The 13,859-nt window shown below is 36.3% G+C and overlaps 1 protein-coding gene across 1 annotated transcript; it reads left to right on the top strand.

The window, feature by feature from the left end:
* The first annotated feature begins 1,626 nt into the window (after nucleotides 1-1,626).
* Nucleotides 1,627-13,544, top strand: LOC107708096 (monocarboxylate transporter 1-like). The gene is made up of 5 exons (XM_016512241.1): nucleotides 1,627-1,669; nucleotides 6,544-6,787; nucleotides 11,360-11,503; nucleotides 11,669-12,457; nucleotides 12,972-13,544. The coding sequence occupies exons 1-5, from the start codon at nucleotides 1,655-1,657 to the stop codon at nucleotides 13,199-13,201; spliced, it is 1,422 nt and encodes a 473-aa protein (XP_016367727.1). The 5' UTR covers nucleotides 1,627-1,654; the 3' UTR covers nucleotides 13,202-13,544.
* Nucleotides 13,545-13,859: the final 315 nt, after the last annotated feature.

Raw genomic sequence — 13,859 nt, 5'->3', positions numbered from 1 at the left:
CAGTTACAGAAAGAATTGACTATCTTGACGATCACGTTTGTATCATTTTATCAACTCCATATCATCATATAACTCCAGCAAAATAATGATCTTTAAAAAAGCATCATATGACCCCTTTAACACTTAGGAACCTTTATGAATCACTCTTATTCCTAAGTCTAGGAATAAGAATAAAATTGTCATTCTTAGAATTTTGACACATTAAGACTAACATTTTACTCTGAGCGGCTTTGTACTTATGGCCCCAGAATCTGCTAATGTAACTTCTATTTCCTCAGCTCATTGGTGTTTAATTATTGCATATGAAACTCATGTATGAATATACAGATTGCATCAGCATGAATGCAATCTGTTTGTGGATGAATGGGCAATTATCCCAATGCATTGCATTTAGTTGTACAATAAGCAATCTTGGCTCTGCAATCAAACATTTATGTGCATGCTTCAGTGTTTTGTGTGGCTCATTTCCTTCTGCTTTATTTTTCATTCTGTGTAAATACAAAGCTGGGCTGGGTGTGGTGACTTGAGCAGACAGACATTAGCCGTGTGGCATATGTCCTGAACCGTTGTGATCTATGTCCATGTTGCCAGAATTGACCCCCAGTGGATTAAGAGATCCAAATTAGCTGTTTGATACATGGCCAGTTAACTGTGTTCCCTCCTGCCAATTCTCTCCATTGCTTTCAAGGTCAGCCGCCCTCTTCTGATTCCATTCAGACTCCACATCTCAGACCAAGACTTGATGATTTATGAACTAAAGTAAATTATTGCAGCCTTCATTTCAAATAGTCCCATATGACTGAACAAGTTTTCGCCTTGTTATACTACTTCTTTAAATAAAAAAATCTAATCAGTATCAGTTAAACCACATTTAGAAACAATCAGAAATGCATGCTCTCACATTGCATTTGTAGTGTAAACGATAATCTGTCCTGATGCATCCCAGACAACACGGAAGGACCGCCATGTGTCAGCCAAGCACTCCACTAAAACAAAAATCATTTGCCGGTTACTACTTTAAAAGAAAATCTCAAAATATAAGCATGCACCAGATGTGTTTCTTAGACCTTAAATTAACATGGAGTAACAAATATTCAAAGTTTAATACTGGTGCTCAACTAAAATAGCTCTCTGCTGGAATTTTCATGTTTGCGACAAAATTACAATGTGTAGGTATAGTATAAATCAATATTATACACCTTTTTTTCATTTTATTGAAATGCAGTGGCATATTGATATAGTAAGTGATGTAGGTAGTCACAAAATCAGAATGACAAGTAATAACAGGAGATGCAGGAGATACTTTATGTACACATTGCAATTACAATGTGTAGGTAAAGTATGAATCAATATTATATGAATTTTTTCTCTTTTTTTGTACTCTATTGAAATGCAATGGCATATTGATGTTTATAGCAGGTGTTCAGGTGTAAACGAGGTCAGAAGTTGTGAAGACGTAGTAGAACTACAACCAAGAACCAGACCAAGATGCCAAGGCCACAAGATCAAGACTCCAGATGGTACTGATCCAGGTGAGTAATATAAAATCCATACTGCTTGCTAAATTGTCACTATTTTAGTCTAATGTCTTTCTCAAGTGACCAAGAACCAGACCAAGATGCCAAGGCCACAAGATCAAGACTCCAACTCTGAGATGGTACTGATCCAGGTGAGTAATATAAAATCCATACTGCTTGCTAAATTGTCACTATTTTAGTCTAATGTGTTTCTCAAGTGTGATGACAATTAACCTCAGTGCGCACCAAAGCTAATTAGATGCTGTGAAGATCAAAGTCTCCCCTATTTTATCTTAGCCTTTAGCTATGAATTGTCATACTTGACGGTCACAGCAGCAGAAATCTGTGACATGTAGAAAATAGACTGAAAGAGACAATCAGATTGGTGGTCTTCTGAACCTCCTCTTTCCTATAAACCCCATATATGACCCCATTAGGAGTGTCATGCAGCACTTCCTTTCACATTAAACCTAGATGTGTTGAACAATAGAGACCTCGACCGGAGAGCACTACCTCATCTGTTCTTTCCTGCCTTTTTCGTGGCGTGTTTATTGTGACAGCCGTTTTTCTCCACGCAACATGCATGTTCCACCATGAATGCATGGCCATCAGATCTTGTGTTGTGTCACGAAAAAGACCACAATTGCTCCTCCTGCGGTTGGCCTGAGTGCAAAGCTTCCTGGGATGCAGGAGAAATCTATTGATGTCAGTTTTGTGGAGGTTTTACTACGCAAAGCAGAGAAAGTAAATATTTTGGCATGGTGTCACATCCAGGACACAGTCGCTCTGAAATAAAAGAGTGACTAGGCTTTTTTGAAAGTCACAGAGGGGAATTGGGAAGAACATGTTTTACGGTTTGACTCTGCTGATGCGTGCAGCTGAACACTTTTGAGTTTCATTAAAAAAAAACTGGAGTGTAACGATTGCTTCAGTTTATTCTCGCTTGGGAAATATGGCTTAAAACATTGTCACCTTGGTTCTTCAGTCCCAGGCTTTCTTGTTTAGAATGAGAGACAATGAAAGCTCTGCAACTTAATGTCAATTCATTAATTCTGTAGATTATCGGTTACTGAGATTCTTCAATCGGAATTGGTGAGCATGAAGACACCGTTTTAGGGTTGTGCAACATTCCGAATTGAACATAGAATTCTTTTTAAATTAGATACATCTAATTCTGACATTAGCCTTTGCACTGCAGTTATTTCCCTTGAACCGCATGGCAAAAAAGAAAAAGCTCTTGTTCTGAGCATTTTATGCAGTCTTGTCAAAGAGATGAACAATTGTAAAAAAGTGTTGAACTCAGAGGAAATGATTTGACCCTTAGGAAACTGTGTGCGTGTGTGTGTTTTTGTATGTGTCACATCTCATGCACAGCTGCAAACGCTCATCCTTATTGTCAGTCATTGTTTTTGTTCCATGACCTGATTGAATGACAAGTAACGTGAATCAGAGCTAATTATAAATTAACATGGACACGCTGCAGGAAGTGTAATGACATCAACGCCTGTTACTATATAATGGATGTTTGTTGACATTGGATACATTGACACAATCAAAAAGCAATGTACATGCTATCTCAAAGACCCCATATTGAAACCTGTATCCTCTAAAGGAGACCTCAACAGAGTCCTGAATGGGTGGCTTAGACAAAGAACAAGGAGGAGGAGAGCAGGGACTCAAGTGGGCATGGTGGAAGACATCAAGGAGCCAATAGAAACCGATCTTGAATTCTCTGTAGACATTGGGGGCCAATAAGAGCAGAGCACTAATTCCAAGTATGGGTCACCATACTTGGCCACATGTCACGTCACTAATCACTAACTTCTGTAGCTAAATGTAGCTATTGCTCATTGTGAATGTGAATGCATTAACTAAGGTTAACTAATGAGGTCTTATTGTAAAGTGATACCTATTGGTCTTTATAGTTCTTTTGCACTTTAATCTGTGTAAAACTTTTAACTTTATACATTTTTCTGTATTGCTTTATTGCATTTAAATGTTCAGTTATTTTTGTTATAAGAAACCTGTTATACTGTATTATGACAGCACTTTTTTTAAACTAAATTCAATACCGTGATAATACCGTATACCGTGATAAAAGCATGAGCAATTAATCGCAACATGAAAATTTTATACCGGCATATCCCTAGAACCGTCTCTGCTTCCTTTGAACACTTTTCTGCCACGTGTATGCACAATGATTTCTTGCAGCTGTTGGGTATGATTCATGTTTATTAATGTGTGATGCTTTGAAGTTTTAGGTTTACCTTTAGAGGACTAGTTGTGCAGAAAATCTTGTATGTCCTGGCCATGAATGAGGCATTTGAGAAGCTAGCATCACTATTACTATTGCTCAGACTTAGTGATATGGATTTGAACAAACCTACAGCCCAGGGTATTAAACTTTAGCGTGTAACCCATCCCACACCAATTGTGCTTCAGACATGAATGATACCTCAAATGATGCAGTTGAGGAACTTTTCTGACTTTAGACATTTCTCATCTGCTGGATGAATGGATGAAAATCCTATAGAATAACACTGAATGAGCAACCTCGACCATATCTAAAGACCAGAATGTTGCAAAGACTCAGCAAACACACTGAAAACAGCTATGAACACCTTAGCAACCACACTGCAACACTCTGGAAACCATTCACAACACACTAGTTTCATAGCTGTGAGTTTGCACCAGCAAACTCTATTAATATCTATATGAAGTTGAACAAAAACTTCATTATAGTTGATTTTTTAAAATTATTATTATTTGAAAGAAATGAATACTTTTATTCAGCAAGAATGTATTACATTGATCAAAAGTGACAAAGCAATTACAATGATTACAAAAGATTATTTTGAACTTTCTATTAATTTAGAATCCTAAAAAAATCACCATTTCCAGAACAACTCTTTTCTGCATTGAAAATAATAAGAATTGTTTCCTGAGCACCAAATCAGCATATTAGAATGATTTCTGAAGGATCATGTGACACTGAAGACTGGAGTAATGATGCTGAAAATTCAGCTTTTCCAACAGGAATAATTTACATTTTAAAATATATTAAAATAGAAAATAGTTATTTTAAATTGTAATAATGAATTGTAATGCATTATTACTGTTTTACTGTATTGATGATTAAATAAATGCAGCCTTATTGAGCATAAGAGACTTCTTTCAAAAACATTAAAAAATCTTTCCGACCCCAAACATTTGAATGCAAATGTATGTTTCTTGTATGTTTTCTAAGAAAGGAAAACTTGAAATCGCATCATATGACCCCTTTAACATAAACTGCCAATGAAAAATTCTTCTGAACATTCATTAATCTTAGGTATTCCAATATTTAATAACAGGATGTTAAAATCGAGAGTTGCAGCTGTGTTATTTAATGAGCTAACATGAACTAAGACTTGTATTTTTTTAAACAAAGATTAATAACTTCTGTAGCAAATGTAGCTATTGCTCATTGTGAATGTGAATGCATTAACTAAGGTTAACTAATGAGGTCTTATTGTAAAGTGATACCTATTGGTCTTTATAGTTCTTTTGCACTTTAATCTGTGTAAAACGTTTAACTTTATACATTTTTCTGTATTGCTTTATTGCATTTAAATGTTCAGTTATTTTTGTTATAAGAAACCTGTTATACTGTATTATGACAGCACTTTTTTTAAACTAAATTCAATACCGTGATAATACCGTATACCGTGATAAAAGCATGAGCAATTAATCGCAACATGAAAATTTTATACCGGCATATCCCTAGAACCGTCTCTGCTTCCTTTGAACACTTTTCTGCCACGTGTATGCACAATGATTTCTTGCAGCTGTTGGGTATGATTCATGTTTATTAATGTGTGATGCTTTGAAGTTTTAGGTTTACCTTTAGAGGACTAGTTGTGCAGAAAATCTTGTATGTCCTGGCCATGAATGAGGCATTTGAGAAGCTAGCATCACTATTACTATTGCTCAGACTTAGTGATATGGATTTGAACAAACCTACAGCCCAGGGTATTAAACTTTAGCGTGTAACCCATCCCACACCAATTGTGCTTCAGACATGAATGATACCTCAAATGATGCAGTTGAGGAACTTTTCTGACTTTAGACATTTCTCATCTGCTGGATGAATGGATGAAAATCCTATAGAATAACACTGAATGAGCAACCTCGACCATATCTAAAGACCAGAATGTTGCAAAGACTCAGCAAACACACTGAAAACAGCTATGAACACCTTAGCAACCACACTGCAACACTCTGGAAACCATTCACAACACACTAGTTTCATAGCTGTGAGTTTGCACCAGCAAACTCTATTAATATCTATATGAAGTTGAACAAAAACTTCATTATAGTTGATTTTTTAAAATTATTATTATTTGAAAGAAATGAATACTTTTATTCAGCAAGAATGTATTACATTGATCAAAAGTGACAAAGCAATTACAATGATTACAAAAGATTATTTTGAACTTTCTATTAATTTAGAATCCTAAAAAAATCACCATTTCCAGAACAACTCTTTTCTGCATTGAAAATAATAAGAATTGTTTCCTGAGCACCAAATCAGCATATTAGAATGATTTCTGAAGGATCATGTGACACTGAAGACTGGAGTAATGATGCTGAAAATTCAGCTTTTCCAACAGGAATAATTTACATTTTAAAATATATTAAAATAGAAAATAGTTATTTTAAATTGTAATAATGAATTGTAATGCATTATTACTGTTTTACTGTATTGATGATTAAATAAATGCAGCCTTATTGAGCATAAGAGACTTCTTTCAAAAACATTAAAAAATCTTTCCGACCCCAAACATTTGAATGCAAATGTATGTTTCTTGTATGTTTTCTAGTGTCATGTTCTTTAAAGTTTAAATTAGGTGACATCCTTCAACTATGCAGTCAATAATGTTTTTATAATGTGCCTTGAGATTATGATGAGACTATAATGAGATTTTGATGTCCAAACATTTGACATTTTTCTTTTTTTCGCTTCATTTTCCCTGTTTCTTTACAGAGAGAGCTTTGTAAGCACCTGGAGCCATGGCACCTGCTGTTGGGAGGTCCTGTGGGATACACCCCTCCTGAAGGTGGCTGGGGTTGGGCCATAGTATTTGGTGCCTTCATTTCTATCGGTTTCTCCTACGCCTTCCCAAAGTCCATCACTGTGTTCTTCAAGGAAATTGAAGTGATCTTCCACGCCACCAGCAGTCAAGTGTCCTGGATCTCTTCCATCATGCTTGCTGTCATGTATGGAGGGGGTAAGCAGTGTCTTCCTGCCTTTTCCTCTTTCTCTTCCCCTTAAAACTCTCAAGCACTCTTTATATGTATTATAAAAAGTTCTTTCTGAATTCATAATGGTTTAATCTCACATTAGATGTTTGCTTTGATTCATAACCAGAGTTATTTATAAAAATAATTCTGTCCTTGGGTAACTTTTAAATCAAGCTGTGTTGTCATGCATTCAAGCCAGTGGTGAGATCATGGCACAGGTAATGAAGATCCCGACGCAGATTATCAATGGATGTGGTGCAAGTGAAAGACCCTTATTCATTTGAATGGAAGAAATGAGAGGCATGCTAGACAAGGCTTAGACATCAGCCACCCGGCTGCTTTGCTGAGAGATTGAGCTCTGAATGGGCAACTCTATCTCCCTCTGGAGTCCTTCTTCTCAGTCAGCTCTTTATTCTGCAAGTGTCAGATGTTTTCCTTGGAGAGAGATGAGGAGATTAGACGCCTAACTCAGGAGTCGCACAGACTTGTGATGACTAGCGTCAATAGCAAACTTGTCTTAGGAAGTGGAGCACCACCGAATGATGTCAGCACACTCACAGAGACCGACTAAATTGTACGTTCGCCTTCTACACTACTGAGCACATCAAATGTGAGTTAAAAAATATAAACCTTTATGGATATGAGAAATAAAGGTTTGAATGTTTCTGACAGTATGGTGCTACTTTTTGGTTACAACGCAAAAGCCAATTAGTGTACTATACTGGCAGTATGGTTTGCTTGTATGCTTACACATAACATTTAAAACAGGCAAAAATAAACCAGCCTGCAATTCGAGTTAAAGATTTAGTTCACACAAAAATAAAACTCCTTTTTATCTTTTTCCATATCCACATGTCATTCCAAACCCGTGTGACTTTTTGTCCTCTGTGGAATACAAAAAAAGATATTTTGAAGAAAGTTACCGCTCCTATTTTCCATTCAGTAAAAGCATACAGTAACTAGGGATTGTAAAGCTTCAAAAAAGACAAAAAGTTTCAGAGTATGGATCAATCTTTCAACTTTAGTCTTTTATTCTGTTTTCCACATGCTCTAGGGGAGAAACGTTTAAAATATGACTTAATTGCTTGTCTTTTGTAATGAATCAATCAAGTATATCATTATTATAGACAATAACCAAAAAAAATCAACTGATTACTGATAAAATCACAAAATGAATGGGTGGGTAGATGATGTGACATTCATTTTTTTTGTCTTTAATATTAATTGATTTTTTTTAAAAATACATTTAAAAATGCAATTCATACTTACAATGACTTGAATACACATTTATTGATGAGCACTTTTCATTTCTGAATTCATATTCATTTTTATAATAATAACAATACTTTATATATTAAATTACTATATATAGTTATTTCAAGTTGTATAATGGTATTTCCCTTTCTTTTCTATCAAATATAAGTAAATCATATTATTTCTTGAGTATAAAATAATATAAAATGTTATTTTTGTTAGGTCAGGTTGTACAATGTGATTTTTTTTTTGTTGTTCTTTTAAAAGATTTTTCCTTTTTCGTGGACACTCGTGCTGTATATGTCATTGACCCACATACTACTGTCAAACTTGAGCTTTTGCCCTCACATTTGTCATGAAAAAGAGTAAGGCAGTCGATAAGGATGTTTCTGAAAGATAGACCTTTCAGTTTATTCTAGTGGGGTTGACATTATGGCCATGAGAACTCATGGCATGTGAGAGGCACATGACTACACATTTGACCTCATACTCCTACACTGATCCTTCTGGCCCAGCAGAGCTAATTCCCTTCTGTAATGCAGGGGGCAATACATAGCATATGACCCAGATGATCACAAAACCAACCACGCGTGGAAAATATCCAGCAATTTTTTTCTGACGACAATGCTGTACAGAATCGCATTAAGTAGTGCTACTGGTTTGTACTAACATATTTGCAGGCAAGACATAATTGTGTGAATATCTAATGCTGACTTATGCACATCAGACGTCTGTGTAGCAATATGTTCCATATTCATTTTAATTCCCCTGCTCACAAGTAAATTAGAATTGCATTGTTTTAGCATCTACTTTGATGCTGGCCATGACTGACATGTTATGGTTCCCCTTTTGCTCTCATTTCACTGAATACAGCCACAGTCTCACCCACAGTTTGCATAGAAGTCTGAATGCCCTATAAGCTAAATACTGTAAGAAGGTGTTCGTTTCTTTTCCAGGGATGTGTTGTTTTGGCATTCTAGGCCAAGACGTCTTCCTACATAGACCTCAAGTGCATTTAAGCTTGTTGTCAGTGACCCAAGCAGCCCAGAGGTAGTTTGCCTGGAGCAAGAGCGGTCCAGATATGTGGATATTTACATGCATGTGGACAGATCTGATATGTCAGGAGTAAGTTTTTGTTTACTGTCACCCAAGGGCTAAGTCTAATTCTTGATTATTCTTGTACCACATTTACAGTCACATTAATTGCATCTACTCTAGTTTTAATACCAAAGCTGCACAAAATAAAGTGCGCAAAATGTAACGATGCTCCAAATTGCCTTGGAAGTTAAATAGTTAATGCTTAACTGTGTCATATGTATCACTATAATGTCACATAATGACTGTTTTCATACAGGTTTCCTGAGTACTCCACTCATCTGTCATTGGTTGGTTAAACAGATAGCCCCGCCCTAGACCCACACCATTGGTTGTGACAGTGTTTGCCATATTGATCTGGTCTTTTGCAAGTATTCAATCTCATTTGTAAGGAGCGTTTTTTTTTTTTTACATGTATCTATGGCTGCACAATTAATTAAAACTGAAATGCGTGATATGGCTTAGTGTGATTATCGAATTGCAGATGCTTTAATATACAGTATACTAATTTATCTGCGTTTTTCCATCAAAATAAAAGTTTGATGATTTTGACGTTTGAAAACGTAAAAAATTAAGACAGCCATAAATATTAGTATTGTAATTCTTCAGCTTTAATGTAAAATAATCTTTTTTTTTTTTACAGTGAAATACTACAGGAGTAATATTTCAAATTTTGCTTTTATTTAGTAATGTCTATATTTTTTATTATTTATATATTTATTATTTTATATTGTTATATTGATATCATCACAGCGTTTTGGTCAAACTGTGCAGCCCTATAAACAAGCACAGCGAAACTGGAATTTTTTTAATTAACATTTTTATCAGAAAAATCACAGTTAGATTTTATTTCCCTAAATGTATCTACTTCAACTTTTCTTCTAGAGCGTGAAAGCTCAAATCTGGTTAAAGTTACTGGTATTAGTCGTTGTGGGGTAAACTAGGGTTTGTACATGACACTAATGAATTTCCGCATTTATAAATGTGTTAATATGTTCTTTCGTACATGTTCGCAGCGACTTGCTCCCCCGCTGTACGTGGTGGATTAGAGAGGCAAACAAGGCAGCCTATTGTACTGAGAGGCTGAAGACGCAGGCGCTCGCCATCACTCCCCGGTTTTCACATGATTAGCAGGCTTCCTTCCTACATTCATGATAGGATTTGGACTCAGTACATGAAAGACTTAAAAACACCCACGTAACTGGAAATACCTTTGAGATCGTTGTGTTTGCTACTGTAGGGGAGTATCACAACACAGGTTTGTTAGGGCTAAAGTTTGCCATAGGGTGAAACATAACTGGAATATGATTTAGTTGAGCATTTTAAGATCGGTCTTTCAGCCTCTGCATTTCACAGGTAACATCTTGTGCTCAGTTAGCTGGATGATGGTGGGAAACAGCAACATCTGCAGTTTGATGATTACTGCAGTAATATGCAATGTCAAATTCTATTGTTATTCCCCACAGAACTGCAATGCCCTCTAGTGGTCTGAACTTATGTCTTATAGGATTTCTCAAGCCTATCAACTTATGTCATGAAAAATCAAAACTGACCGTTTATTGTTTTAGTATACATTCCTAGTGTTATTGTGAACAGTGCATTTGTGCATGTTATTTCAGATAGATTTTTGTCTTCGTAATCTTTTATCATAATGTAATAACATGCTCCCCCTCTGAAACAGTGTTCCTGTGATAGGCCAAGCCAACTTTTTCAACCTCACTGTTTTCAAACCCATCAATTCCCAATGGATAAAATCAAGTCCCGTGTTAAACGTCCTGATAACTTGGAATTGGGTGTTGCTTAAACCATTGTTCTTTTTTACTATTACCTTGATTTTTCTTCACACACCACATATCTTATATTTAATCTCAAGCATGCTTTTCAACAACACTGTTGTTGTTCTCCTTGGTAAACAAGTACACTAACTTAAGATAAAGCATTTTCACATCGAAGTGGTTTATTATTATATCACACATTTTTTTTTAAGTATTTGGATTTGGTCAAATATACAGTAATATCAGTAATATCAAAATAACTTTATATATATATATATATATATATATAATGATTAAATGATTTAAGTATCAGGTTGTAACTTCAGAAAAATTGCTTTTAAAATGGGGGAAAAAATTCAGATTACAGAAATAAATAAATTTCACTCTGCTTTGTGCGAATTCTGACAGATTTTTTTTTTCTCATTTCATTCCCAGGTCCTGTCAACAGTATCCTGGTCAATAAGTATGGAAGTCGGCCTATTATGATTTTAGGAGGCTGCCTCTCAGGAGCAGGGCTCATTGGTGCCTCTTTCTGCAATACTATCGAAGGCTTGTACTTCTGTGTCGGTGTAGTGGGAGGTATAATTCAAAACAAATATGATTTTTTTAAACATACACCGTTGCTCTTATCCCATGCAATTTACAGTAATCGCACTCCTGGTGATGTTACACTCTTGTGACACATTTTAATATCATCCAGGAGACCTGTTTTCATTTTGAACTGTGTGTTATGATGTTTTCCAGGTCTTGGACTGGCATTTAATCTCAACCCAGCTCTCACAATGATTGGGAAATATTTCTACAAGAGGCGCCCAATAGCTAATGGTATTGCCATGGCTGGTAGCCCAGTCTTCTTGTCGACTTTGGCTCCCCTAAACACCTGGTTCTTCGAGCATTTCGGCTGGAGAGGGAGCTTCTTGATCCTAGGTGGACTTCTGCTGAATTGTTGTGTAGCTGGATCCCTGATGAGGCCCATCGGGCCAAAACCCCAACCTGCTGTTAATGCTGCTAATAGCGAAGCCAGAGAGCAAAAGAGCGTGATGGAGATCATCAATGGTTTTATCGATCTTACACTCTTCAAGCATCGTGGCTTCTTGCTTTACCTTCTGGGTAACGTGGTCATGTTCTTCGGCCTCTTCACTCCTCTTGTGTTCCTCAGTAATTACGCCAAGAGTAAGGAAATTCCCAAAGAAAAGGCGGCTTTTCTGCTTTCTGTCCTGGCCTTTGTAGATATGGCTGCACGACCTTCAATGGGAATAGTCGCCAACACGAAATGGGTGAGACCAAGGGTGCAGCATTTCTTCGCAGCATCCATTCTCCTTAATGGTGTGTGCCATCTGCTTGCCCCTCTGACCACAGACTACACAGGGTTCGTGATTTACGCCATCTTCTTTGGGTTTGCCTTCGGCTGGCTGAGCTCAGTGCTGTTTGAGACCCTCATGGATCTTGTGGGATCTCAACGTTTTTCCAGTGCTGTAGGACTGGTGACGATTGTGGAATGTGGGCCAGTTTTACTGGGGCCACCTTTACTAGGTGAGTATGGAGTGTGTTTATGTCTCATACTCTGTGCAATGGCCCAGTTTTGAACAGCAAACCAAATGACAAAAAATAGCTTTATTTATTAAGCATGCTGCTTTTAGGACCTCATATTAATTGAGAGACTACAGAGAGTATTTGTCACAGAACAGAAGCAATTAAAATTAACTAGTGAAGGCTAAAATGTTTACTTTTTTTTTTTTTTTACCAAAAATGAACGGTCACATGATCTAAAATTAATTTTCCCTTATGCATTTAAATAAATTTTAATCTAAAATCTTGGAAATACATTAACCATGCAGTCCCAGAAGAAAAGACTTTTGCATGCCTTTGCGAAATTAAGATGCATAATGAGGAATAGATTAGGGCATTGTGCGTTATTATCTTGCAAAAGTTTTGTGAGTGAAACCAAAAGTATGACCTACATTTTAATCACTTTTTGTTGAATATGCATTTACGGTCCCACTTGGATCACTGACTCTTTTTTTAAGATTATTGTATGCACTCACAGGGAAGTTCAATGACATCTACCATGACTACAAGTATACATACATGGCCTGTGGAATTGTCCTTCTGGCTGGCAGTTTGTTTCTGTTCATCGGAATGGGCATCAACTACAGGTTACTGGATAAAGAAGCAAAAGAGGAATCCAAGAGAGCCAATCTGCAGGAGGAACCTGGCAAAGAGGTTGTAGAGGCACTGAAAGTACCCGATGACAATACTGCAGAGGATGCTGTGTGACAATAGCTGATCCTGGTTTTATTCTGGTTGATTCTTATATTTCTGCACTCTCTACATCGAGGATCTGATTACAGACATACATCTTGGACTATTCTGGTTACTGAGGCAGTGATGCAAACCTTTCAGTGCCTTGCATGAGCACATGGTCATGCAATAAATATTTTAGAATTATTATTAATATTATTATTTTAGAACCTAACTTCAGTTTAAAACATACATTTACTGTAGGACAAGAACTGTCTCTCATCTGTTTTAGGGCATTTTATGTACACTGGGAGTGAGAGAAAGATTAAATCAGTAAATACATGTATATAAAGAATTAATCTACAAGACACAAATGCTGCCTTCTAACAAAAAAGACAGAGTAATGTGAAAGCAGTAGATATGCAAATAGTGTCTCTTGTTAAATATATGCACAAATTGAACATAAAACTTGGACATTTACTGTAGGACAAGAACTGTCTCTCATCTGTTTTAGGGCATTTTATGTACACTGGGAGTGAGAGAAAGATTAAATCAGTAAATACATGTATATAAAGAATTAATCTACAAGACACAAATGTTGCCTTCTAACAAAAAAGACAGAGTAATGTGAAAGCGGTAGATATGCAAATAGTGTCTCTTGTTAAATATATGCACAAATTGAACATAAAACTTG

This window comes from Sinocyclocheilus rhinocerous, unplaced genomic scaffold (genome assembly GCF_001515625.1).
Source record: "Sinocyclocheilus rhinocerous isolate Xijiao unplaced genomic scaffold, SAMN03320098_v1.1 scaffold113, whole genome shotgun sequence".
NCBI classification, from domain to species: Eukaryota; Metazoa; Chordata; class Actinopteri; order Cypriniformes; family Cyprinidae; genus Sinocyclocheilus; species Sinocyclocheilus rhinocerous.
The sequence above is the reverse complement of the archived record's forward strand: the minus strand, read 5'-3'. Positions and strand labels throughout refer to the sequence as shown.

Excerpts from the sequence above, each read along its gene's own strand:
- LOC107708096 (XM_016512241.1), top strand. Across the intron at positions 11,504-11,668 it reads CTGTGTCGGTGTAGTGGGAG|GTCTTGGACTGGCATTTAAT; the intron begins GTATAATTCAAA and ends GATGTTTTCCAG. Across the intron at positions 12,458-12,971 it reads ACTGGGGCCACCTTTACTAG|GGAAGTTCAATGACATCTAC; the intron begins GTGAGTATGGAG and ends ATGCACTCACAG.